Source organism: Heterodontus francisci, chromosome 4 (assembly GCF_036365525.1).
Source record: "Heterodontus francisci isolate sHetFra1 chromosome 4, sHetFra1.hap1, whole genome shotgun sequence".
Lineage (NCBI taxonomy): Eukaryota > Metazoa > Chordata > Chondrichthyes > Heterodontiformes > Heterodontidae > Heterodontus > Heterodontus francisci.
Genome location: NC_090374.1, coordinates 77090951 through 77117894, shown reverse-complemented (window position 1 = coordinate 77117894; position 26944 = coordinate 77090951). Strand labels below are relative to the sequence as shown.

At 43.6% G+C, this 26944-nt stretch overlaps 1 protein-coding gene across 1 annotated transcript in view; it reads right to left on the bottom strand.

Annotated features, from left to right (window-relative positions):
• The window catches only part of lnpep (leucyl/cystinyl aminopeptidase), a 139703-nt gene that overhangs the window by 53307 nt on the left and 59452 nt on the right, over positions 1 to 26944 (bottom strand). The window contains exons 4-8 of the mRNA XM_068029741.1: positions 26626 to 26760; positions 24766 to 24886; positions 20686 to 20840; positions 4436 to 4549; positions 2666 to 2797 (exon numbers count right to left, since the gene is read on the bottom strand). Coding sequence (XP_067885842.1) covers positions 2666 to 2797; positions 4436 to 4549; positions 20686 to 20840; positions 24766 to 24886; positions 26626 to 26760 — 657 coding nt within the window. The remainder of the gene's footprint in view (positions 1 to 2665; positions 2798 to 4435; positions 4550 to 20685; positions 20841 to 24765; positions 24887 to 26625; positions 26761 to 26944) is intronic.

Below are 26944 nucleotides of genomic sequence, written 5' to 3'. Positions count from 1 at the left end.
ATGGGCATGGTGAGGCCCTCCGCTGTCTGCTAGCAATCCATTTCCAGGCAAGAATGCATAGAATGACTATTTAGGAAAGGTACTGGAGGGCTACTGCACCCATAAAATCATAGATTAACAAGAGTCAGTATCTCCAGGAAAAGGAGAAAGGAAAGAAAACAGGATTGGGGGGGTGGGGGGAGAAGTAGAAAGTAAAACAAATGACCTGAATGCCTAGGATCAAGTTGGAATTCAACCAAGGTTGGTCTGAAGACTAGTGTCTTCAGCACTTCCACTATTGCTGGTATTTACTGACAAGGAGATGTGGAAAAGTAGATGCAAGGATATCCTCGGGGAGGGAAGAAGAGAAAGAGATCACATTTCCTCGTTACAGCAAGCTTACTGTTGACCTTTTAATTCCACCTACAGCAGAAATTCATCTTTCTCATTCACCCACACTGCAACTGTCCTGGGAAATTGAAAGGTCAAACAATATATAATAAAGCTTAGACCGAATAAAGCTTTTGTACGCATTAACACTTCGAAGCGTGATGCATATCAACCAGGTCGGATCTTTAAAGCTTTGTCCTTTGTTCCCAGCAGATGGCAGCTGTTTCTAATTGTGTAACCTAAGGTTGTAATCTGAGCTCAAAAACATTTCAAATGATTTGGATAAGGGTATCTCAAACAGACAAACTTTGCATCTGATTGACTGGGAGTGAGTGATGTAATAATTTATAAATACATCAAATTACACCTTCCAAACCCATGACCTCTAACACCTCGAAGGACAAGAGCAGCAGATGCATGGGAACATCACCACCAGCAAGTTCCCCTCCAAGTCACACACCATCCTGACTTGGAACTATATCGCTGTTCCTTCACTGTCGCTGGGTCAAAATCCTGGAACTCCCTTCCTAACAGCACAGTGGGTGCACCTATCTCACATGGACTGCAGCGGTTTAAGAAGACAGCTCACCACCACCTTCTCAAGGGCAATTAGGGATGGGCAATAAATGCTGGCATAGCCAGTGACGCCTACATCCCATGAATGAATTTTAAAAAAACTTTTTAATGAGGGATGTTAACTTTTACTTTCACTGGCTCTGAAATAGCCAGTGAAGGATCAGCATCAGTCAGAGCTTGTGCATGAAATCAGTTAAAATTAATCTGGCTTTTTAAACCAGTTATGCCAAACAGCTGAGAGGCATTATTGGTCAACATCTGATTTTAAACAAACTCAAAAACGATGCTGCATTTCAAGGGCTGACTGCAGTTAAATGTAGCCACAGCAGCAACTCATTAACCCCATCAAATGTGCCAGAGGATTCACAGTTGGATGTTAGACCTGAGCACAAATACATGGTGGTTAGGTGTCAAAAATTCATTTCAACTGAGTTTTAACAATGATTTTAACAGTGGGAACAAACGTAGCAATAAGGGGCTTAAACTCAAAGTTTGAGTGTGGGAACTTGTGTGAATTCACAAATTATGATGAATGACCAGGTACATTTTCTTTTTGGTGTTGCTGGTCGAGAGCAAACATTGGCGAGGACATCAGACAAAATCCTCAGCTGTTCCCAAATATTGCCATTGGATCTTTTACATCCTGAGCAGGAAATCAGGGCCTCAGTTTAATGTCTCATCTCTCAGACAATATAGTACTCTCTGAGTACTACACTGAGATGTCAGCCGAGATAATGTGTTCAAGTCCTAGAATAGGGCTCAAACCCACAACCTTCTGACGTAAAGGCCAAAGTACTACTATTGACTAAAGCAGAGGGTACAGGCAGGGATGCAAGACTGGAGGAGGTGGTTTGAGGAAAGTGCAACAGTTAAAGGGGTCAAGGCTGCAAAGCAAACTGAAAATCAGAACAAAAATTGATGCAGTAAGGAACAGGGTGCCAGTGGAGATTGGTCTGAATAAAATCCTATTTACCTCAGTGCATGCAGCAGAGTTCTGGATGAAGTTTAGTTTATTTAGTGCACAGGAGGCCAGTGTTTGTTGTGGGGTGAGGGGGGTGGGGGGAGGGGGGGGCAATATTGAAAATGTTGAGTACAGAATTGACAAAAAACCATCATATTTTAGGTTTCACCAAATCAAGCTATTTAGATAGGCAACCACACGTTGGATTTTTGTTTGCCCAATTTGGAATGCACACTCTTCCACTGAGACACAACCCACTTGCCCAAGTCCAGAGATCTTAGGCACAGGTTAACAGAACCAACTCTTCAGGATCCACTCAAGCTGCTTTCTGCTGCTTGTCCCACTCTGATCACCCTGGTTCACTGGTTTCTAGGGTTGTCTAGAATCCGATTGGAAGAATCCCAGGCCCAGTGACAGCTCTACCCCTCCAAATAGCTGTGATTAGGATGTGGAACTCATCCCAGAATCAAACACGTCAGTGAGGTTGCTTAATGGGAGTCACTTCAAACAGTGATTTGAATACATGGATCTGCTGTTCAACAACTGGCCAGGGACAACTGGAGGTCAATGAAGGGCATTACAAATTGACTTCTAATCTCTCCCTGCCTGTGAAGTAATACTTTGCTACCACTCCCATCGATATCCAGCCACACTAGAATGTTCCACATGTAGAATCACTGGATGTGAACTTCTTGCCACCTGGAGGCAAACCTATATTTGTGCACAACTTTAATATAAAAAAGGGCTTTACTTAAGTACCTTTTCATATGAAATTGAATCGAACATTTCTTCAATTTGTTCAGCAGTTTCAACTGGAGTGGAGAGAGGGTGGGACGTATTCATTGAATCCTTCTCCATTGCATTGAAACGAGTTTGCAAAAATTGGTCAGCCTGCAAACAAACCAGAAAAATTAAAAGGAATTGATTGCCTCTCCAACTAGCTTTTATTCTACATGCAATGATTATAAGTACTATATGGACTACTCTATCTGAAAATCAGACTAAATACTGTATTCTGTAATATACAAGCTATTGAAAGGAGATGCGGTATCTTCCAGCATTTTCAACAAATACCTTTTTTTTTAAAAAAAGCAGAAATATAAGATGACAAATGGAGAGATCTGATGCCACAGTAAAAAGCATTACATAATGTAATTCCAGGTTAGAAAATTAGTCATACTATATTGCAAATCTATTCCCTACCCATGCTTTTAGAGTAAAGCCCTCTGCTGAATGCATGGGATCATTAAAAAAATTATTCTACAGTTTCCAGTGACCACAAAATATAGAAAGCACAGAACAAGAAAAGGCCCGAGAGTCAAGTCTGTTCCTTCTACACGATATACAATTTGTCTTTACATGCATCCTACTATTTAATCCTTTGAACATCTTCCGCCTTTGCTTGACCCCTTCTTCCACGCACCCCAAATCACAACATCTATCTGACCTTTCATCCAACATTATTCAGCCTGGATTGATTGCTTACCAAAGATGGTATAATTTCCATCTTTGCAGCAATTGAGAAATCATTATTACTACATTAAAATATTCATTTCTCCATGGAATAGTCAAACCTCTATCTATGTTTCAACTATTGACTTTGGGTATCCTTTCCAAACTTCTACTCCTGGGAGAAAAGAAAATGTGATTCAAACCAGAGGGCTAACCATTATTAATTCTATGGCCCTTCTCTCACATAACACATTTGTCCACAAAGTTTTTAGATTCCAACAAAAATGGAACCTGGTGTCTATTTGAGAGTTTCCAAAGTGCACTGCTGACTTCTGCTCTGAATTTTGAAAGCACAGCCTCATTTCTCCTTCCTTTCCCGTGCTGTTAAGCAGTCTGGCTCCACTGCTTTCAAGTTGGCAGCGCCATGGAGGGCAGTGCTGCTGAGGTTGCCATTGGCACGACCGGAGAGGATTACATACTTCCATCAGCACTTATCTCTGTAGTTTGACAGCATATTGTTGGAGTTGTGGAGCATTTCGAGGTTAGCTATCATTGTGGCAGGTTCAGGTGGGTGCATGGGGAGTTGTAAGCAGGTAGATCAGCTACTTTGACCAGTAATGAAGTGCCAGTTATTTTGCCAACAGGATCAACAGAGCTGAGTGCTATTGAGAATTAGCAATCACCTCTCCTTCTCAGAGAGATGGACAATCATTTTCAAATGAATTGGCCTCAGTGTCACACTGATAGAAGCAGCACAGTTGTACAGACTGCCTGCCTCCTAACCAGATGGTCAAGAGCTAGATTCCAAGAGCAGGTTGTTGCTTAGCCACACTAACATTTTTTAGACTGCTAGAATGCATTACAAGCCTTTATTTTTGTAAACAAGACACTGGGATGCAAGAATTATATCCCTGTACCTCCTTTAGCTTTAATATAGACCACACCCAGCTCCACACATGAACTGTAGTTATGGGGAAGATTGAAAAGATTCTCAACACAACATCTTCGCCATTCACGATAACAAAAAGCCCTTAAAAATAACAAGATGAAACACAAGTTAAAATTTATTTCACTTACCACTTGGAGTTCAGGGAATATTTTTTCAAGGGAAAAAAATTCCATGAAAGTGGCGAATCCTTCATTTAACCAAATGTCGTTCCACCATTCCATAGTTACCAGGTTACCAAACCACTGAGGAGGAGAATAAAGCATTCAGGGAATGTAGCTATTTTACATCCATTCTAATGTCAAAAATCTACAATAAAATATAGGATGAATTCCCCATTACATGAGATTAAGTGGAATTTGCTTTGACTGTTACCCTGTATGCTCACTTACTTTCTTGGGGTGGGGGGGGGGGGGGGGCGGCGGGGGGAGAGAAGAACAGCTTAACAGTCATTCCTAGCCTTGTCTTACCAAACATTTCTGTCTTCAAAAGTATTGAAGCAGCACATGAGAATACATGCAAGTGACATGACATTACAATTAGATCTATTACTACACCTCGAAGTTATCCTATTGTATAGCTAGATATTGGGCAGTGTAGCACACTCCTGAGTAAAAGACACTCACGCCAATTAAAGGAGAAACTAGCACTGCTGTAACTAGAGAATATCTAAAACAGACATGAAAATCCTGTACTGCTGGACTTAGTGTCCATCATCAGGTGCTCTCCTGCAGATGGATGTGAAGTTGCTACCTGCTCCATAGCGTACAGCAATTATGAAATTGCCTCCACATTACCAAGAGGTTGTTATTACATTGTTGTACATTCTCCAAAAACTTAACCTGTCTCAGAAGTTGTAAGAAAGACTTATTGCTCATTCCTTTGCTCCCTTCTGAAGGGAAGCCTGGTAGGGTACTAGTCCATTGCACAAACAGTAGTTGGGACACCTTGGTTAGAACCATAGGCAGCTGTTGCATGTTTCACATCTGCCACTTCCACACTCTCTTTCTGCTCACTTGTAATCAGTACTTCAACAGGTGGTAAAGCCCCAATTTTAACTGACAAGGACAAGGGGCATATCCCACAGAATTACTGAATGATACAGCACAGAAAGAGGCCATTCCACCCATCGTGCCTGTGCCAGCTTTTTAAAAGAGCTATACAACTAGTCTCGCTCCCCAGTGCTTTCCCAATAACACTGCAATTTTTTTCCCTTCAAGTATTTATCCAATTACCTTCTGAACATTATTAACAGATTTGCTTCCACCAACCTTTCAGGCACATTCCAAGTTATAACTTGCTGTGTAAAAATAGTTTCCTCACGTCACCTCGAGTTCCTTTGCCAATCACCTTAAATCTGTGCCCTCTGGTTACTGACCCTCTGCCACTGGAAACAGTTTCTCCTAATTTACTCAATTAAAATGATTCTTGATTTTGAACACCTCTATTAAATGTTCTCAACCTTCTCTCCTCAGCGAGCAACCTCAGCTTCTCCAATCTCTCCGGATAGTTCATCCCTGGTACCCTTCTGGAAAGTCTCTACTGCATCCTATCCAAGGCCTGGACATTCTTTCTAAAGTGCAGTGCTCAAAACTGAACACTCCAGTTGGAGCACAGCCAGTATTTTAGAAAGGTTTAGTATAACTTTCTTGCTTTTGTACTCTATTCCTCAACTAATAAAATCAAAGTTGGGAATGCACAAGAGGCCAGAATTGGAGCAGTGGAGAGATCGTGGAGGTTGTACCGCTGGAGGTCTCATCCCAGCTTGTTGACATGAGACACAGATTAATTTAGCTCCCAACCTTCATTTAAATAAGTTGGTCCTATAGAAAAGTCGGGGGATAATAAGGAGATGGCAGATGAATTGAACAGATATTTTGCATCGGTCTTCACTATTGAGGATGCAAGTAACATCCCAGTATTAGCTGTAAGTCAGGAAATGGAAGGGAGAGAGGAACTCAAGAAAATTATAATCACCAGGGAAGTGGTACTGAACAAATTGTTGGAGCTACGGGCTGACAAGTCTCCGGGTCCTGATGGACTTCATCCTAGGGTGTTAAAGGAAGTGGCTATTGAGAGAGCTGATGCGTTAGTTTTAATTTTCCAAAATTCCCTAGCTTCAGGGAAGGTTCCGTTAGATTGGAAAATAGCGAATATAATTCCTTTATTCAAAAAGGGAGGGAGACAGAAAGCAGGAAACTACAGGCCAGTTAACTTAACACCTGACTTAGGGAAAATGTTAGAAGATATTACTAAAGACGTTATAGCAGGGTAGTTAGAAAAATTCAAAGTAATCAGGCAGAGTCAATAGGATTTTGTGAAAGGGAAATCATGTTTAACCAATTTATTGGCGTTCTTTGAGGGAGTCGCATGTGCTGCGGATAAAGGGGAACCGGTGGATGCATTGTACTTAGATTTACACAAGGCATTTGATAAGGTGCCACATCAAAGGTTATTGCAGAAAATAAAAGCTCATGGTGTAGGGGGTAACATATTGACATGGATAGAAGATTGGCTATCTAATAGGAAACAGAGAGTAGGCATAAATGGGTCATTTTCTGGTTGGCAAGATGTAATGAGTGGTGTGCCGCAGGGATCTGTGCTGGGGCCTCAACTTTTCACAATTTATATAAATGACTTAGATGAAGAGGCCGAAGGTACGGTTGCTAAATTTACTGATGACACAAAGAAAGGTAGGAAAGTAACTTGTGAAGAGGACATAAGGAGGCTACAAAGGGATAGAGATAGCTTAAGTAAGTGGGCAAAGACCTGGCAAACGGAGTATAATGTGGGAAAAAGTGAAATTGTCCACTTTGGCAGGAAGAATAAAGAAGCATATTATCTAAATGGCGAGAGAATGCAGACCTCTGAGATGCAGAGGGATCTGGGTGACCAAGTGCATGAATCGCAAAAGGTTAGTATGCAGGTACAGCATGTAATTAGGAAAGCGAACAGAATGTTATCGTTTATCATGAGGGAATTGAATACAAAAGTAAGGAGGTTATGCTTCAGCTATACAGGGCATTGGTGAGACCACATCTGGAGTACTGTGTACAGTACTGGTCTCTGTATTTAAGGAAGGAAGTAAATGCATTGGAGGCAGTACAGAGAACGTTTACTAGACTAATGCCTGGAATGGGCGGGCTGTATTACGAGGAAAGATTGGACAGGCTAAGCTTGTATCGGTTGAAATTTCGAACAGTTAGAGGTGACTTGATTGAAACACAAGATCCTGAGGGGTCATGACAGGGTGGATGTGGAAAGGATGTTTCCTCTTGTGGGAGAATCTAGAACTAGGGATCACTGTTGAAAAATAAGGGGTTGCCCATTTAAGAGACAGATGAAGAAAAATGTTTTCTCTGAGGGTCACAAGTCTTTGGAATTCTCTTTCTCAAAAGGCAGTGGAAGCAGAGTCTTTGAATATTTTTAAGGCAGTGGAAGATAGATTCTTAATAAGCAAGGGGGTGAAAGGTTATCGGAGGTAGGTGGAAATGTGGAGTAATCAGTTCAGCTATGAACTTATTGAATGGCGGAGCAGACTCGAAAGGCCGAGTGGCTGTACGTATGTTCGTACAGCAGCCTTTTGAGCCTCTCTGGATTCGCTCCTAGCTGTAATTAATTGTGCTGACTAAGCTCCAGATACTCATTTTGAGCCTATTAAAACTGGGCAGGTCTAGCCGTGCAAATCTAAAAATGTCACTCTTCACCCCGCTGCAAGCACAAATCTGACAGCACCAGTGGAATTATCCCTGAATTTGTTTAAATCGTATAATCTGGAGTTGTGTCTGCACCCACACTACCCCAATCAGCATTTTATGCTGTAAAACTACTAATAGGGCTCAAGCAAAATGCGCCAGTAACTGGTTTAAATATCAGTTTTATAATCACCTTAGCGTTTGCAATATTTAGATTCAAGAGAATATGTTTTCCCGTTAAAGGCTGATTCTTGACTTCATTTCATGAGCACTCAACACTTACAGGTTCAATACATTGATAACTCCCTCTGATCTCTAGCTTCTAGCACTCAAATGTCAGTGGTTAAAAGCAGGTTTTAATATTGATATAAATGTTTCCCACTTACTGAGCCTTGGAGAGATCAAAAGACTGCTTTCAACTACTTAGCAACGTTACACTGCCAGCTGCTGTTTGAAATTATGTTAAAAGATATGCTCTACCTCTATCCCCAAGTATGTTATCCCGATCAAGCAAAGTAAACCAGCCTTTCAGAATAGATTATACTCATGAAAAAAAAACTTTACATTCTGACACTTTAGATCATTATATATTTAAGCCAGCAACAAGGGAAGGTTTCCAAATATTTCTTTCTCCATTTGTTTTTTCTCCCACTTTTACAGCTTTGCCATTTTTCTCTGCAACTATTTGCTGTTCCGGTGGTCCTTTGGCCTCACTAAAAAAAAAAGACCATCCCTTTTGACTGCCTCACTGGATTCTCCCCTACCCGCAATCAATATTACAAAAACAGATAATCTTGTCATTATCACATTGCTGTTTGTGGGAGCTTGCTATGAGCAAATTGGCTGCTGTGTTTCCGACATGAAAAAATGACACATCAAAAATTACTTCAAAAATAAAACATCGGACTGGAAAAGCTCCTACAAGACCGTAAAAAGGAAACGCTTAGTGAAGACAAATGTGGGTCCACTACAGGCAGAGTCAGGAGAATTTATAATGGGGAATAGAGAAATGGCAAAGAAGCTAAATGATTGCTTTGTGTCTGTCTTCACTGAGGAAGATACAAGAAATCTCCCAGAATTGGAGATTCAAAGGACTAGGGAGAATGAGGAATTGAAGGAAATTAGTATTAGTAAAAAGGCTGCAGTGGAGAAATGAATGGGGCTGAAGGTTAAGTCCCCAGGACCTGATATTCCACATCCCAGAGTATTGAAAGAGGTAGCTATGGAGATAGTGGATGCATTGGTGATCATCTTCCAAAATTCTATAGATGCTGGAGCAGTTCCTGCAGATTTGAAGGTTGCAAATGTCACCCCACTATTTAAGAAGGGAGGGAGAGAGAAAACAGGGAACTACAGACTGTTAGCCTTACATCAGTAGTAGGGGAAATGTTAGAATCTATTCTAAAGGATGTGATAAATAGACACTTGGACAACAATGATCTGATTGGACATAGTCAACATGGATTAATGAATGGGAAATCATATTTGACGAACCTGTTGGAAGTTTTTGAGCATGTTACTAACAGAATTGATAAAGAGAATTTGGTGGGCATGGTACACTTGGATTTTCAGAAGGCTTTTGATAAAGTCCCCCACAGGAGGTTTATTAGCAAAACTGAAGCACATGGGATTTTTTTTTAATTCATTCATGGGATGTTGGCATCGCTGGCCAGGCCAGCATTTATTGCCCATCCCTAATTGCCCTTGAGAAGATGGTGGTGAGCTGCCTTCTTGAACCGTTGCAGTCCATGGGGTGTAGGCACACCCACAGTGCTGTTAGGAAGGGAGTTCCAGGATTTTGACCCAGCGACAGTGAAGGAACAGCAATATAGTTCCAGGTCAGGATGGTGTGTGACTTGGAGGGGAACTTGCAAGTGGTGGTATTCCCATGTATTTGCTGCCCTTGTTCTTCTAGTTGGTAGAGGTCGCGGGTTTGGAAGGTGCTGTCGAAGGAGCCTTGGTGCATTGCTGCAATGCACCTTGTAGATGGTACACACTGCTGCTACTGTGTGTTGGTGGTGTTGGCAGTGAATGTTTGTAGATGGAGTGCCAATCAAGCGGGCTGCTTTGTCCTGGATGGTGTCGAGCTTCTGGAGTGTTGTTGGAGCTGCACCCATCCAATCAAGTGGAGAGTATTCCATCACACTCCTGACTTGCGCCTTGTAGATGGTGGACAGGCTTTGGGGAGTCAGGAGGTGAGTTACTCGCCTCAGGATTCCTAGCCTCTGCCCTGCTCTTGTAGCCATGGTATTTATATAGCTATTCCAGTTCAGTTTCTGGTCAATGGTAGCCCTTAGGAGGTTGATAGTGGGGGATTCAGCGATGGTAATGCCATTGAATGTCAAGGGGAGATGGTTAGATTCTCTCTTGTTGGAGATGGTTATTGCCTGGCACTTGTGTGGCGCGAATGTTACTTGCCACTTACCAGCCCAAGCCTGGATATTGTCCAGGTCTTGCTGCATTTCTACACAGACTGCTTCAGTATCTGTGGAGTCAAGGGAAGAAATTGCTGGGGCCTTGACAAAAATCTTTGCATCCTCATTGGCTACAGGTGAGGTCCCAGAGGACTGGAGAATAGCCAATGTTGTTCCTTTGTTTAAGTAGGGTGGTAAGGATAATCCAGGAAATTATAGGCCGGTGAGCCTTAGGTCAGTGGTAGGGAAACTATTAGAGAGGATTCTTCGGGACAGGATTTACTCCCATTTGGAAACAAACGAACTTCTTAGCGAAACACATCATGGTTTTGTGAAGGGGAGGTCGTGTCTTACTAATTTGATTGAGTTTTTTGAGGGAGTGACAAAGATGATTGATGAGGGAAGGGCAGTGGATGTTGTCTGTATGGACTTTAGTAAAGCCTTTGACAAGGTCCCGCATGGCAGACTGGTGCAAAATGTGAAGTCACACGGGATCAGAGGTGAGCTGGCAAGATGGATACAGAACTGGCTCAGTCACAGAAGACAGAGGGTAACAGTGGATGGGTGTTTTTCTGAATGGAGGGATATGACTAGTGGTGTTCCGCAGGGATCAGCGCTGGGACCTTTGCTGTTTGTAGTATATATAAATGATTTGGAGGAAAATGTAGCTGGTCTGATTAGTAAGTTTGCGGACGACACAAAGGTTGGTGGAGTTGCGGATAATGATGAGGATTGTCAGAGGATACAGCAGGATATAGATCGGTTGGAGACTTGGGCGGAGAAATGGCAGATGGAGTTTAATCTGGACAAATGTGAGGTAATGCATTTTGGAAGGTCTAATGCAGGTGGGAGGTATACAGTAAATGCAGAACCCTTAGGAGTATTGACAGGCAGAGAGATCTGGGCGTACAGGTCCACAGGTCACTGAAAGTGGCAACGCAGGTGGATAAGGTAGTCAAGAAGGCATACGGCATGCTTGCCTTCATTGGTCGGGGGATAGAGTATAAAAATTGGCAAGTCATGTTGCAGCTGTACAGAACCTTAGTTAGGCCACACTTAGAATATTGCGTGCAATTCTGGTCGCCACACTACCAGAGGACGTGGAGGCTTTGGAGAGAGTACAGAGGAGGCTTACCAGGATGTTGCCTGGTCTGGAGGGCATTAGCTATGAGAGGTTGGAAAAATTCGGATTGTTTTCACTGGAACGACGGAGGTGGAGGGGCGACATGATAGAGGTTTACAAAGTTATGAGCGGCATGGACAGAGTGGATAGTCAGAAGCTTTTTCCCAGGGTGGAAGAGTCAGTTACTAGGGGACATAGGTTTAAGGTGCGAGGGGCAAAGTTTAGAGGGGATGTGTGAGGCAAGTTTTTTTTACACAAAGGGTGGTGAGTGCCTGGAACTTGCTGCCAGGGGAGGTGGTGGAAGCAGATACGATAGCGACGTTTAAGAGACATCTTGACAAATATATGAATAGGAAGGGAATAGAGGGATATGGGCCCCGGAAGTGCAGAAGGTGTTAGTTTCAGCAGGCATCAAGATCAGCGCAGGCTTGGAGGGCCGAATGGCCTGTTCCTGTGCTGTACTGTTCTTTGTTCTTTGAATTGTGCTGAACATTGTGCAATCATCAGCGAACATCCCCACTTCTGACCTGATGATTGAAGGAAGGTCATTGATGAAGCAGCTGAAGATGGTTGGGCCTAGGACACTACCCTGAGGAACTCCTGCAATGATGTCCTGGAGCTCAGATGATTGACCTCCAACAACCACAGCCATCTTCCTTTGTGCTAGGTATGACTAACCAGCAGAGAGTTTTCCCCCTGATTCCCATTGACCTCAGTTTTGCTCGGGCTCCTTGATGCCATACTCGGTCAAATGTTGCCTTGATGTCAAGGGCAGTCACTCTCACCTCACCTCTTGAGTTCAGCTCTTTTGTCCATGTTTGAACCAAGGCTGTAATGAGGTCAGGAGCTGAGTGGCCCTCGCGGAACCCAAACTAAGCATCAGTGAGAAGGTTTTTGCTGAGCAAGTGCTGCTTGATAGCACTGTTGACGACACCATCCATCACTTTGCTGATGTGACAGTCATGAGCCGGGTTGGACTTGTCCTGCTTTTTGTGTGCAGGACCTATCTGGGCAATTTTCCAGATTGTCGGGTAGATGCCAGTGTTGTAGCTGTACCAGAACAGCTTGGCTAGGTGTGCAGCTAGTTCTGGAGCACAGGTCTTTAGTACTGTTGCCAGAATGTTGTCAGGGCCCATTGCCTTTGCAGTATCCAGTGCCTTCAGTCGTTTGATGTTGTCTATATGGACTTCAGTAAAGCCTTTGACAAGGTCCCTCATGGCAGACTGGTACAAAAGGTGAAGTCACACGGGATCAGAGGTGAGCTGGCAAGATGGATACAGAACTGGCTCAGTCATAGAAGACAGAGGGTAGCAGTGGAAGGGTGCTTTTCTGAATGGAGGGCTGTGACTGGTGGTGTTCCGCCTGGATCAGTGCTGGGACCTTTGCTGTTTGTAGTATATATAAATGATTTGGAGGAAAATGTAGCTGGCCTGATTAGTAAGTTTGTGGACGACACAAAGGTTGGTGGAGTTGCGGATAATGATGAGGATTGTCAGAGGATACAGCAGGATATAGATCGGTGGGAGACTTTGGCGGAGAAATGGCAGATGGAGTTTAATCCGGACAAATGTGAGGTAATGCATTTTGGAAGGTCTAATGCAGGTGGAAAGTATACAGTAAATGGCAGAACCCTTAGGAGTATTGACAGGCAGAGAGATCTGGGCGTACAGGTCCACAAGTCACTGAAAGTGGCAACGCAGGTGGATAAGGTAGTCAAGAAGGCATACGGCATGCTTGCCTTCATCGGTCGGGGCACAGAGTATAAAAATTGACAAGTCATGCTGCAGCTGTACAGAGCCTTAGTGAGGCCACACCTAGAATATTGCATGCAATTCTGGTCGCCACACTACCAAAGGACGTGGAGGCTTTGGAGAGGGTACAGAGGAGGTTTACCAAGATGTTGCCTGGTCTGGAGGGCATTAGCTTTGAGGAGAGGTTGGAAAACCTCGGATTGTTTTCACTGGAACGACGGAGGTGGAGGGGCAACATGATAGAGGTTTACAAAGTTATGAGTGGCATGGACAGAGTGGATAGTCAGAAGCTTTTTCCCAGGATGGAAGAGTCAGTTACCAGGGGACATAGGTTTAAGGTGCGAGGGGCAAAGTTTAGAGGGGATGTGCGAGGCAAGTTTTTTTACACAGAGGGTGGTGAGTGCCTGGAACTTGCTGCCAGGGGAGGTGGTGGAAGCAGATACGATCGCGATGTTTAAGAGGCATCTTGACAAATACATGAATAGGATGGGAATACAGTCCCCGGAAGCGCAGGAGGTTTTAGTTTAGGCAGGCATCAAGATCGGCGCAGGCTTGGAGGGCCAAATGGCCTGTTCCTGTGCTGTACTGTTCTTTGGTAGATGCAGATAAGATGTTTCCCCTGGTTGGGGAGTCTAGAACCAGGAGACACAATTTTCCTTTGGACAGAAATGAGGAGAAATTTCTTTACTCAGAGGGTTGTGAATCTTTGGAATTCTCTATCCCAGAGGGCTGTGGGAGCTCAGTCATTGAGTATGTTTAATGCAGAGACTGACAGATTTCTGAATACAAGTGACATAAGAGGATATGGGGATAATGTGAGGAAAAGCTATTGAAGTGGATCAGCCAAAATCATATGGAACGGCAGGACAGGCCCGATGGGCTGAATGGCCTACTCCTGTTCCTATGGTATAGACGTCCAGTGGTCATGAAAGGTACTATCTTAATGCAAGTCGATTTCTTTTAGCAGTAATAAGTGGAACCCGCTACTGTCAAGAAGGCTGATATTTATTTCTCTGGAGGGAGATGGACCAAAATAAAAAGCAGCAGACAAATTGGTAGCTCACACACTGCAACATCCACTGGTAGAGGTTTCTAAGTGAGCCAACTCGACCCTTTCTCTGGACGGGTGAACTGAAGAAACACAGGGGTTACTCAACACATGGGAAAAATATCAAAAAAGGAGACAAATGTTTATATCAATCAAGATTATTTTCACTGCTTTTTTCTCACAAACATGTACTAACCGCAGAGCTCCCAAGTGTCTGAATTGGATCAGTACCACAGCAGGTTGGTGCAAGACCTCAAATAAAGCTCCAGAGAGCCGCACACTGAACATCCGCAGGAAATAAGAAAGCATGTAATCTGTCAGACAATGAGGCTTCCTGGCAAATTGAAATATGAGGTGTTTACATCAAAAGCTAATTAATGCCACAAAGCTGTCATTTTCTTTTAAAAATCATGATTTGATTTGCCAGTCACTATTGCTGAGTAATGATCAGAAAAAGTGTTCCTGCAGTGCACTGCAGTTCAAGCCCAATGCATGAAAATTTATAGCAGCATAAAACTCAGAAACTGAAGTCAAATATCTGATAATCTTTATCAAAAATTCATATTTGCCTGTACAATATTCCAGAAACAAACTTCAGTAATGTTGATCACACAAGGCAGACTAAACCCCAATATCTATAGCAAAATAGATTCAATGTGAGATGTTAGAAACATACTGTTAAAGTGCCTGATCAATCACAACCTTCAATTCTCAATGACATTGTCGAGTGTTATACTCCTTTATTAAGCAAGACTCCAGTTATATTATACATCCTTTTTCTATTGTTCCTTTTATGTACTGTACTTCATGTTTAAATCTCTCTTGATCCAACTCCTCCCCATTTTTCCAAGTTCCTACAGCCCTGCAACTCCTGATCCACAAAGAATTGTTTGTTCCTGACTTGTGCATTAACTAGCAGCCTTGCCAATGGGGCCACACCTTCAGCTGCCTAGGTCCCATGCCGAATTCCCTGCCCAAATTCTATTGGCTCTCCACTACCATCCTCTTTCAAGACCCTACCTAAAGCTCTTTCTAAACATCCTTATGGGGAGGCAGTAGAGTCGTGGTATTATCACTGGACTAGTAAAGCACAGACCCAGGGTATTCCTCTGGGGACATGGGTTCAAATCCCACCACAGCAGAAGGTGGAATTCAATTTGAATTCAGTTAATAAATCTGGAATTTTAAAAAAAGCGAGTCTAATGATGGCCATGAAACCATTGTCAATTGTTGTAAAAACCCATCTGGTTCATTAATGTCCTTTAGGGAAGGAAATCTGCTGTCCTTACCTGGTCCTTACATGTGACTCCAGACCCACAGCAATGTGGTTGACTCTTACATGCCCTCTGAAATGGTCTAGGCATCGGAAACGACAACAGCAAACCCAGTCCTGTCGACCCTGCAAAGTCCTCCTTACTAACATCTGGGGGCTTGTGCCAACGTTGGGAGAGCTATCCCACAGATGAGTCAAGCAACAGCCTGACATAGTCATACTCAAGGAATCATACCTTACAGACAATGTCCCAGACACTACCGTGACCATCCCCGGGTATGTCCTGTCCCACCCACCAGAGGTGATGGTACAGTGGTATACAGTAGGGAGGGAGTTGCCCTGGGAGTCCTCAACATTGACTCTGGACCCCATGAAGTCTCATGGCATCAGATCAAACATGGACAAGGGAACCTCCTGCTGATTACCACCTACCGCCCTCCCTCAGCTGATGAGTCAGTACTCCTCCATGTTGAACAACACTTGGAGGAAGCACTGAGGGTGGCGACGGCACAGAATGTACTATGGTTGGGGGACTTCAATGTCCATCACCAAGAGTGGCTCGGTAGCACCACTACTGGCTGAGTGCTAAAGGACATAGCTGCTAGACTGTGTATGCGGCAGGTGGTGAGGGAACCAACATGAGGGGAAAACATACTTGACCTTGTCCTCACCAATCTGCCTGCCGCAGATGCATCTGTCCATGACAGTATTGGTAGGAGTGACCACCGCACAGTCTTTGAGGAGACAAAGTCCCACCTTCACATTGAGGATACTCTCCATCATGTTGTGTGGCACTATCAGCGTGCTAAATGGGATAGATTTCGAACAGAGCTAGCAATGCAAAACTGGGCATCCATGAGGTGCTGTGGGCCATCAGCAGCAGCAGAATTGTACTCAACCACAATCTGTAATCTCATGGCCCAGCATATCCCCCACTCTACCATTACCATCAAGCCAGGAGACCAACCCTGGTTCAATGAAGAGTGCAGGAAAGCATGCCAGGAGCAGCACGAGGCATACCTCAAAATGAGGTGTCAAACTGGTGAAGCTACAACACAGGACTACTGGCATGCCAAACTGCAGAAGCAGCATGCGATAGACAGAGCTAAGCGATCCCATAACCAACAGATCAGATCTAAGCTCTGCAGCACTGCCACATCCAGCCATGAATGGTGGTGGACAATTAAACAACTAACTGAAGGAGGTGGCTCCACAAATATCCCCATCCTCAATGATGGGGGAGCCCAGCACATCAGTGCAAAAGATGAGGCTGAAGCATTTGCAACAATCATCAGCCAGAAGTGCTGAGTTGATGATACATATCGGCCTCCTCCTGAAGTCCCCAGCATCACAGATGTCAGACCAGCCAATTCGATTCACTCTGTGTCATATCAAGAAATGACTGAACGCACTGGATACTACAAAGGCTATGGGCCCTGACAATATTCCGGCAATAGTACTAAAGACCTGTGCTCCAGAACATGCCACGCCCCTAGCCAAGCTGTTCCAGTACGGCTACAACACTGGCATCTACCCTGCAATGTGGAAAATTGCCCAGGTATGTCCTGTACACAAAAAGCAGGACAAGTCCAACCCGGCCAATTACCGCCCCATCAGCCTCCTCTCAATCATCAGTAAACTGATGGAAGGTGTCATCAACAGTGCCATCAAGCAGCACTTGCTTAGCAATAACCTGCTCAGTGACGCTCAGTTTGGGTTCCGCCAAGGCCACTCAGCTCCTGACTTCATTACAGCCTTGGTTCAAACATGGACAAAAGAGCTGAACTCAAGAGGTGAGGTGAGAGTGACTGCCCTTGACATCAAGGCAGCATTTGACTGAGTATGGCATCAAGGAGCCCTAGCAAAATTGAGGTCAATGGGAAACAGGGGGAAAACTCTCTGCTGGTTAGAGTCATACCTAGCACAAAGGAAGATGGCTGTGGTTGTTGGAGGTCAATCATCTGAGCTCCAGGACATCATTGCAGGAGTTCCTCAGGGCAGTGTCCTAGGCCCAAGCAACCTAGGCTGCTTCATCAATGACCTTCCTTCAATCATAAGGTCAGAAGAGGGGATGTTCACTGATGATTGCACAATGTTCAGCACCATTCGTGATTCCTCAGATACTGAACCAGTCCGTGTAGAAATGCAGCAAGACCTGGACAATATCCAGGCTTGGGCTGATAAGTGGCAAGTAACATTCGCGCCACACAAGTGCCAGGCAATAACCATCTCCAAAAAGAGAGAATCTAACCATCTCCCCTTGACATTCAATGGCATTACCATCGCTGAATCCCCCACTATCAACATCCTAGGGGCTACCATTGACCAGAAACTGAACTGGAGTAGCCATATAAATACCATGGCTACAACAGCAGGGCAGAGGCTAGGAATCCTGAGGCGAATAACTCACCTCCTGACTCCCCAAAGCCTGTCCACCATCTACAAGGCACAAGTCAGGAGAGTGATGGAATACTCTCCACTTGCCTGGATGGGTGCAGCTCCAACAACACTCAAGAAGCTCGACACCATCCAGGACAAAGCAGCCCGCTTGATTGGCACCCCATCTACAAACATTCACTCCCTCCACCACCGACGCACAGTGGCAGCAGTGTGTGCCATCTACAAGATGCACTGCAGCAATGCGCCAAGGCTCCTTATACAGCACCTTCCAAACCCGCGACCTCTACCAACTAGAAGGACAAGGGCAGCAAATGCATGGGAACACCACCACTTACAAGTTCCCCTCCAAGTCACACACCATCCTGACTTGGAACTATATCGCCTTTCCTTCACTGTTGCTGGGTCAAAATCCTGGAACTCCCTTCCTAACAGCACTATGGGTATACCTACCCCAAATGGACTGCAGCGGTTCAAGTAGGCAGCTCACCACCACCTTCTCAAGGGCAATTAGGGATGGGCAATAAATGCTGGCCTGGCCAGCGATGTCCAAATCCCATGAATGCATTTTTAAAAAATTATGGTCACCCCTCATAATATCTTTTGGCTCGCATCCATTTATTTCTGATTATCCCTCTATGAAGTTCCATGCAAAGTTTTATTCTGCAGGTTTTTGTTTAGACAGGCATCAAGATCACCGCAGGCTTGGAGGGCCGAATGGCCTGTTCCTGTGCTGTGCTGTTCTTTGTTCTATTAAAACCACCATATCAATGCAAATTATTCTAAATCCTAGAGTACTGATGCATCATATATACATCAGCAAAATTTGGAACCTCTGTTATTTGCAAGTTTCCATTATCTAGCATGGAAGGGTGTCTTTCCATTATTCCACAGTATTTAACATATTTTGCCTTATCAAACCCAAATATTAAACAGAAATGTATTTTGCTTCATGCCAATGCAAGAAATGTGTAAGGTTCTGAGAAATGTGCAAAACATGAAACCCATCTAATACAAACATTATCCACTACAAAAGATTTTCTCTTTTATAAAATGGTTGGAAATTCAACTGAGCCCGTTCCCGGTCCAGATTAAGCACTGTACAGTCAGTACATGCCCCAGAGAGACCAGAGGCCAGTCCGATATTGGGCCACAGGGCTCTTTTGTATTTTAAACAAGAGCTGCTGGCGCCTCCTGTGCCTTCACAGGAAGCTCACACATTGCAAGTGTCAGATGTTAGGTCACTTGCCTCACTTATATTTTCCATTTCCCACATTAACAATGCTGTGACCTCTCTGAGTAGGATGGAGAATTGGTGGTAAATTAGGAGCAGTTTAAATGCAGTAAACTTCTACCTAATAGGAACTGATTGAGACAGCCCAACCTAATTTCACATTGCACCCCCACATTTTGCAGAGAAGAAAATCATACCATCTGGCTGGATTTACAACACAGGTCCCGAAGATCAAATGGTGGCATTCTAATCCTCTATGCCCTCTTCCCTGCCACGCCCCACCTCCAAAATGTTTTTGGTCAATCTAGCCCTTCAATCAAGATATTCGGTCCAAAAATAATATGGGCAAGATTTCAATCAGCCTCCCTTCTTTACTGCCATTAGCAAGTGTCTAGCCATGTGATCTAGCAAAGACCAATCCCTTGGAGAAAAGCCAAAGTGCTAGAGTGACAACTCTTTTCCTGTAAAGATTAAGGTGCTTTAAAAAGGGGCAAACATGCATCATCTGTTAGTCAAACACCATCAGGCACTGAAGAACGTCTGCTTTCAGAATGAAAGTTAACTCACTTTGTCGACATTATGGGCTGGATTTTGTTCCCTGCCCAACATCGGGTTCCGTGGCAGGGGGTGGGCTGGAAAATTAGAGCAGTGGCCACCGCCGCAGAACCCGATGCTGGGATTTTCAGGCCCAATCTTCCTGGCGGCAGGGAAGCTCCATGGCGGCCCCTGTGCGACGGGACCCAACTTAGCATATTTAACTAACATAGCTGCATGAATTAAAAATATAAACCACAGCAATCTTCAGTTCTCGATCCTCAGCGCGACGAGCAACACTCACGCGCCTTCACTTTCCCGTCCAGGGAAAGCTAGCACCACCGAGGTGGGGAAGGGGTGAACTCTGCACTCTGATGGGTGGGAGGGAAAGAGGTGTGAACTCTGCGTTATGTTATACTGTTTGCAGGGTTGGCAGCCTTTTAAAAATGCTCCTTCAACAGGTGACACCATGAACAGCATCGCTGAGGCTGCCCCCACCACCTGATTTGTGGGGGTGGTGGGGGAGGGGGGGGTGGTGCTGCCATGAAGATGTAAAATGGCCACCCGCCGCATAATTGCGTCAGCACTGGGCCCGTGGGGGACGTCTGCCATACAAAATCCAGCCCTATTTCTGTCACAAAAGCGGAGGAAAAAATCTGAATACTGTACTGGTAACCTATTTTCCGCAAGTGGAATAATTGGGAGTTTATGGTGCAGGACACGAGTCCTCAGTCAATCTCAAGATGTATAAAGCAACAAGCACTGCACATATACATTACGATCATCAGAATTGGAGAGCTTTAGGCTATAGAAATATTAGCAAGACAAATTACTGAAATAACAATTTTACATCATACATTTAATGCAGGCTTAAAACATATTTCAAAATACACTGAAGCTTAATTCATTTACCTGATGAGCCAATTCATGAGCTATCACCTTGCTAATTATCTGTTTGTCCAGTATTGATGAAGTCCCTTCTCTGTAAAGGAGTGTTATTTCTCTGAAAGTGATTAGGCCCCAATTTTCCATGGCTCCTGCTTCAAAATCAGGGACAGCCACCAAATCTAGGAAAGGAGAAAAACTTGTTTTAATCCAAGGAATGCCAAATGTGAATATATTACAGGCAAATGTAAATCATTAATAAAAGAATTAATGCTGCACATTCCACAACATTAATTAATTGAGCTAATCCTGTCCTAATAATCAGAGGAGAATTTCAAACTAAGTGTTATACCTGCAACGAGTTTTTTTTATATATCACTAAGTTTGTAGCCCATTAGGTCAAGCAGCCATCTCGGTTTAGCATCTAAGTTTGCCAAATGACCTACCATAATCAGTGGCACAACTGTAGGTAAGGCAAAGGTATCAAGAGATAGAGATCAAAGAAGGAAAAATGGGGTTGAATACAGATCAGCCATGATCTAAATGAATGGCAAAACAGACTTGAGGGGCTTACTTCTGTCCTTAAGTTCAACACTACACCGTATCCAGTCACAGTGCAATGTAACTTAAAATTCCACGTTGCATGTCAAATCCCACATGTACTGAAGTTTTGTTGATTGCCATTTTAAAAAATGAAATCTTTTCTTACCTATTTTTCCACTATCTTTATTTTCAAGTTGTGTCATATGTAAAACAACTACAGTACAGACTAGTTAGGAGCTCACACAAAGCATGCAGATTGATTTCTTTGAAGGGGACATGATTCAAAAAACTGATCAGAAGTAGTCCATTAAATTTGATACGGCTTAGGAACAGGGAATGATCGAGTCGGCATTCTTATTTCACCAACAATTACAAGAGCATACACAAAAGACTCCATGTTGACATGTCCTTGCTCAGCAGACTGACATAGAACTAGAGAATAAATAGTAGTTATAATGGGTAAAGAGGGATAAAATGAAAACAAAAAGCCCAACTTCCTTTCTTCCTTAATAATTTTACCATGTTAGTTATATTTACAGTTCTTATTTGTATGCACTTTGTCATACCTTGGCTTCAAATCGTTGACTCATATGCCTTTTCTGGACATAAAGAGAGGCATGGTACCCTCAGAAACTTCACAATACAGTGTCAGTGCAGCCCAGTAGAGTTCTTTCACACACAAAAAAAAATTCTTGTTCAACTTAACTCCGACATCAGAACTACACTTCAAACAAGATGGGAAAAGTGGAAGCTTGAAGCACTTAAGCTGATCTGGCACTTGCCCAGCAGCCTTCACATTTCTGATACTATAAAGTATTAAAAAGGGTTTCAATTGGGAGACGGAGTGCTGCCTGTGCAATCTTCTGTGGTTTTCCAATGTATTAAACCTGGCATAGTGTTAAACAGAGGTGCAATCTGAATGAGCCCTCAAAGGACGGAAAGAATGAAATGCAGAATAAAACATTGGCTTGATTTCATCACAGGGTGGGATCAGTCTGTGTGAGGGTCCTGGGCTCATATCTTCTGGCCAAGAGAGATTTTAACTCCTGGGCATTATTTTAATATTCAGTACCTGACTCCAGCCTAAGCCAGGTAGAAATCACTGCCTGGCCACAGCCAGCAGTAGGAATTCAGGCTGAAGGAGGGGGACCAGTGGGAACGTTCCTTGACAGTCAATTAAGTATTAAGTGGGTGAGTCCTGATGAGATCACATCATCAGTGTGGTGGGGAATACCCAGGCAAGGGCAGCTCGATGTTTCCTTGTGGGGCCTGCCGCAGCATTCCTGTTTCATAAAAAAACTAAAATAAAATTAAAGATGGCAAGGACAAGGGAGTGGTCATCAATATGAGAAGAGTTTATATGGCGGGATCGGTCAAAGGGGGATAGGAAGACAAACCTTCTGGGTGGAAATGCAGAGGGGACAGTGATTACTGATCTGCTGGCAGAGCCAAATACATGTTGGTGGATGGGAAGGAAATGGATAAGTCCCTGACAAATGCACTAGGAGGGAATATCAGCGAGAGAGAGGAGTATGAGACAGCTGGGGTTGCTGCTTGTAAGGGGGTAGTAGCAGACAGCTTTCTCAGAAGGGCCTATCGAGATGAGAGTGGCACAGGATGGGTAACTGTGCACTTCTCCAAGGTGGTAGGGAGTAGAAGGGAGAAGAGTAGTGATGGGTTAGGGTTCCCTAACTGTGGGAATGACCAAACACAAGTTAAGCTGAATTAACAATTCTCTCCTGGCCTGCAGCATTAATAAATTTAAAATCCTGATTTCATGCCATCCCATTTAATTACATTTATTATGGTTCTACCAGTTTACTTCTGCAGAAAATAAAAATCTGATCAAAGTGACACCTGTTACTGCTGTAGCACTCCCAAATTCTGTGCAATACAGTTCTGGGAGAATACCAACAACAAATTTAAATCCAACCTTCAAAGAGGGCTAGTTCCCTCAAACTATCTGAGTGAGGTTACTGGTTTAGTGCTCAATTTAGTGCATTATCCCCCTCAACTGTAAATAAAAACTTGTCCACTAGGAAATGGACTGAGACTACTGAAACTAATTTCAATTTGGACTCTTACAACTGACAAGAGTAAAGACATTAATCCTACTGGTCTGCACTGAATTCATGCCAAGCTCAGAGATGAAAGGGCAATGGTCTGACTCACTGTACCATCCATTCCCCTGGCACCTATCGCTATTTAGAATTGAATAGAATTCTATCCAGTCTTTGTGAGATTCTGAACCGGCTGCATCTGGAACTGTACATCTACTTGAAATACACTGCAGTAAAGAAACAGCTTCCATGGGCTCAGTTGGGGGTCGTAGTTTCTCAATTATAGTGGGCAGGATTTTGTTCTGCCCTTGGAAAAGGGCACAGAGATGGGAGATTGTCCTTTAAAAGGACAGCATTCCTGACGGCAGGCAGTTAATTGGCTGTCTGCTGTGGAATTACAATGGGGGTCAGAAAGAGGGTCGAAGCATGATCTGCCCCGCCTTCCGGCCCACAGTCGGAAGCCCTGTGCCAGAATAAAATCTGGCCCTGTCTTTGGAAGTTAAACTAAGAGAACTTTGGTTTAAATGTTATGGCTGACATTCAGCAAAGAAATATTTAACGTGCAGAATTAATTTTGAACTCTGATGCCATTATATTCAATAACAAAAACGATGCATGCTATATTTGGCAATATGGACTGTCAGCTAAGATGAAGTGTACTTGGATGGTGCGATACGGGATCAGGTCATGCAGATAATCCCTGCAAGTGCACATTCCCACACAGAAGTCAAAGGGAACATAGAAATGGCCATTTTATGACTCTTCTGCTCACTAGACCAAAATGGTATTACATCATCAAAATTAAAACATTTGAGTGTATTGATTTTGCCTAGTTTTGCTTTGTAATTCACAACCAACTGCTCTATTCAGGGGTGAAGACTTTCTTCAATATGCTATACCAACCGGGTTCGATTCCGGGTACTGCCTGTGTGGAGTTTGCAAGTTCTCCCTGTGTCTGCGTGGGTTTTCTCCGGGTGCTCCGGTTTCCTCCCACAAGCCAAAAGACTTGCAGGTTGATAGGTAAATTGGCCATTATAGATTGTCACTAGTATAGGTAGGTGGTAGGGAAATATAGGGACAGGTGGGGATGTTTGGTAGGAATATGGGATTAGTGTAGGGTTAGTATAAATGGGTGGTTGATGTTCGGCACAGACTCGGTGGGCCGAAGGGCCTGTTTCAGTGCTGTATCTCTAATCTAATCTAATCTAATCTAATACATGAGTAGGGTATGCCTTTTAAACATGCAGGCAGTGCATTCATTCACACGCTAATACACAGGCAGTAAGTTAAAACCTGTATGGGATCACAGGCATGATTCAGTTTTAAATCATCCAGCGGTAGGGCACGCCAAAATTTAATGTGGAGGCACACCATGTGACATTTCAACACTTCACCAAATATCATTCATGCCGGAGAGATATTAGGGCTATTTTCAGTGTCAGTCATGGACAGACAACAAGAGCACGTCCAGGCTTTATGAGAAGATGTTTTTATTCTACCTTACCCAGTTTCTTTAAGGGATAGGATATGTTGAAGAAGCCCTCATAAAACTTCAGAAGCTTCACTGCTGCTTCTAATGCATACTGCATTTGATCCATCTTGTCAGGAACAGCATACACAGATACCTAGTCAAATTCAAGGGAATAGGAACAGAAATACTAAATCAGAATTGTCTAGCCGCAAGAGTCACGTCACTAGAGAACAACCTGAATGAGGCAAGCCTACAGAACATGAGCCTTTTAAAGACAAAATCCAGTTGTTTCCCCTAGCCAAGCTGCTCCAATAGAACTATGGCATTGGTGACAGATTGTCAGGTAACTCCCATTAAAAAAAGAGAAGTCTAACTTGGCTAATTACCACCCTAGCGGCCTCATTTTAATTGTCAGTAAAGTGATGCAAGGAATCATCAATAACACCATCAAGCAACACCTACTCAATCACCTGTTCACCAATGGTCAGTTATGGTTCCACCAGAACCACTGAACATCTGACCTCATCACAGCTTTGATCTAAGAATGGATGCAAGAGCTGAATATCACGGACAGGTGAAGGCAGCTGTCTTTGATATCAAAGCATTCAACTGAGTATGGCATCAAGGAGCTTAAGTCGATGGGAGTCAAAGGGAAATCCCCACTGATGGCTGGCATCTTATCTCATGCCAAGGCAGATGGTTGTGGTTGTTGAGGCCAGTCATTACAACCCCAAGACATTAAGGCAGGAATCACTCAGAGAAATGTTCTCTGCCCAACTACCTCCAGTTGTTTTATCCCTCCATTGTAAGATCAGGAGTGGGGCTGTTGACTGATAATTTCACAGCATTCAGCTCCATTCACAACTCCTCTGATAATGAAGTAGTCACTGCCATCTAGACTTAGACTAAGTGGCATGTTAAATTTGCACCACATAAATTGGGGATTCTGAACATCTCAAACAAGAGAAAGTCCAGCTACCCTTCCTTGACCTTTAGCTGCACCATCACCAAGATCCCAACCATCAATATCCTGTGGATTGTTATTCACCAGAAGTTAAACTGGACTAGCCATATCAATACTGTGGCTGGAAGAGCAGGGCAGCAGGTGGGTACTGTCCTCCTGACCCCTCAAGGTCTTTCCAGCATCTACAAGGATCAAGTCAGAAGTGTGATGGGATGCTCACTACATCTAGATGGATGCAGGCGCAACTTTCAAGAAGTTTGTCAGCTTCTGGGTCAGACCAGTTTGCTTGATTAATGCTCCTGCTACTCGATTCAATGCTCACCCCTTCCATCACTTACACACAATGGCTGCAGTATGTACAATCTACAGAATGTAGCACAGTAAATCACCAAGGTTGTGTTGTTAACACCTCCCTCCCCTGTGGCCTCTACCACCTGGAAAAACAAGATCAGCAATGAGTGGGAACAGCGTCAATTCAATGTCACGTATCATCTCGACTTGGACCTATATCATCTATTCCTTCGTCATTGCTGTGTCAGAATCCTGAAACTCCTAGCTTACACTATTGTGGGATCATCATTAGCAATGAAATGCATTCTTTATGCTGTCTGACGCAACATAAATGAGATGCGCGGAGTCCAAATATGCTGAATATCTCAAACAGGTTTACTGCAGCTAAAACTATTAATTCAGAACCTTACTCTAGGTGTTGCAGAATGACTCTGGCTTCGAGCCATGTGACTATGTTCTGGCACTTAGCTCATTAGCATACTAAGATCTTAAAGGGGACATCATTCTTAAAGGCAATCACACAACAAGCACTAACAGCTGCAGCGATTCAAGGAGAAGAACTACTGCAACCTTCTTGGAGAAATGGGGACGGACAATAAATACAACCTTGCCTGCACCTAAATATCGTAGGGACTTACCAGAGTTCCACTTGCAGTCTCCTGGCTGACATTCTTCAATTCAGCCACAACAAATGCCACCAGATAAGTGCTCATGCGAAAACTTTTCATAAATGTGTCTTGAAACAATCCATTGGCAAATGAAGTTGTGGCATTCTAGAACAGATTGCAGACAGATATATTGATCATTGAAAACATCTGCAATGTTTCAATTAAATTTTGCAGTTTTAAAGAAAACCTAGCCTGCCAGGAGTACACTCCTTGCATTTATTTCATGCTGTAATTGGTAGTTTAGATACAGTGTTAAAGAACTGCATATTCAGCCGGAGAACCAAACTGA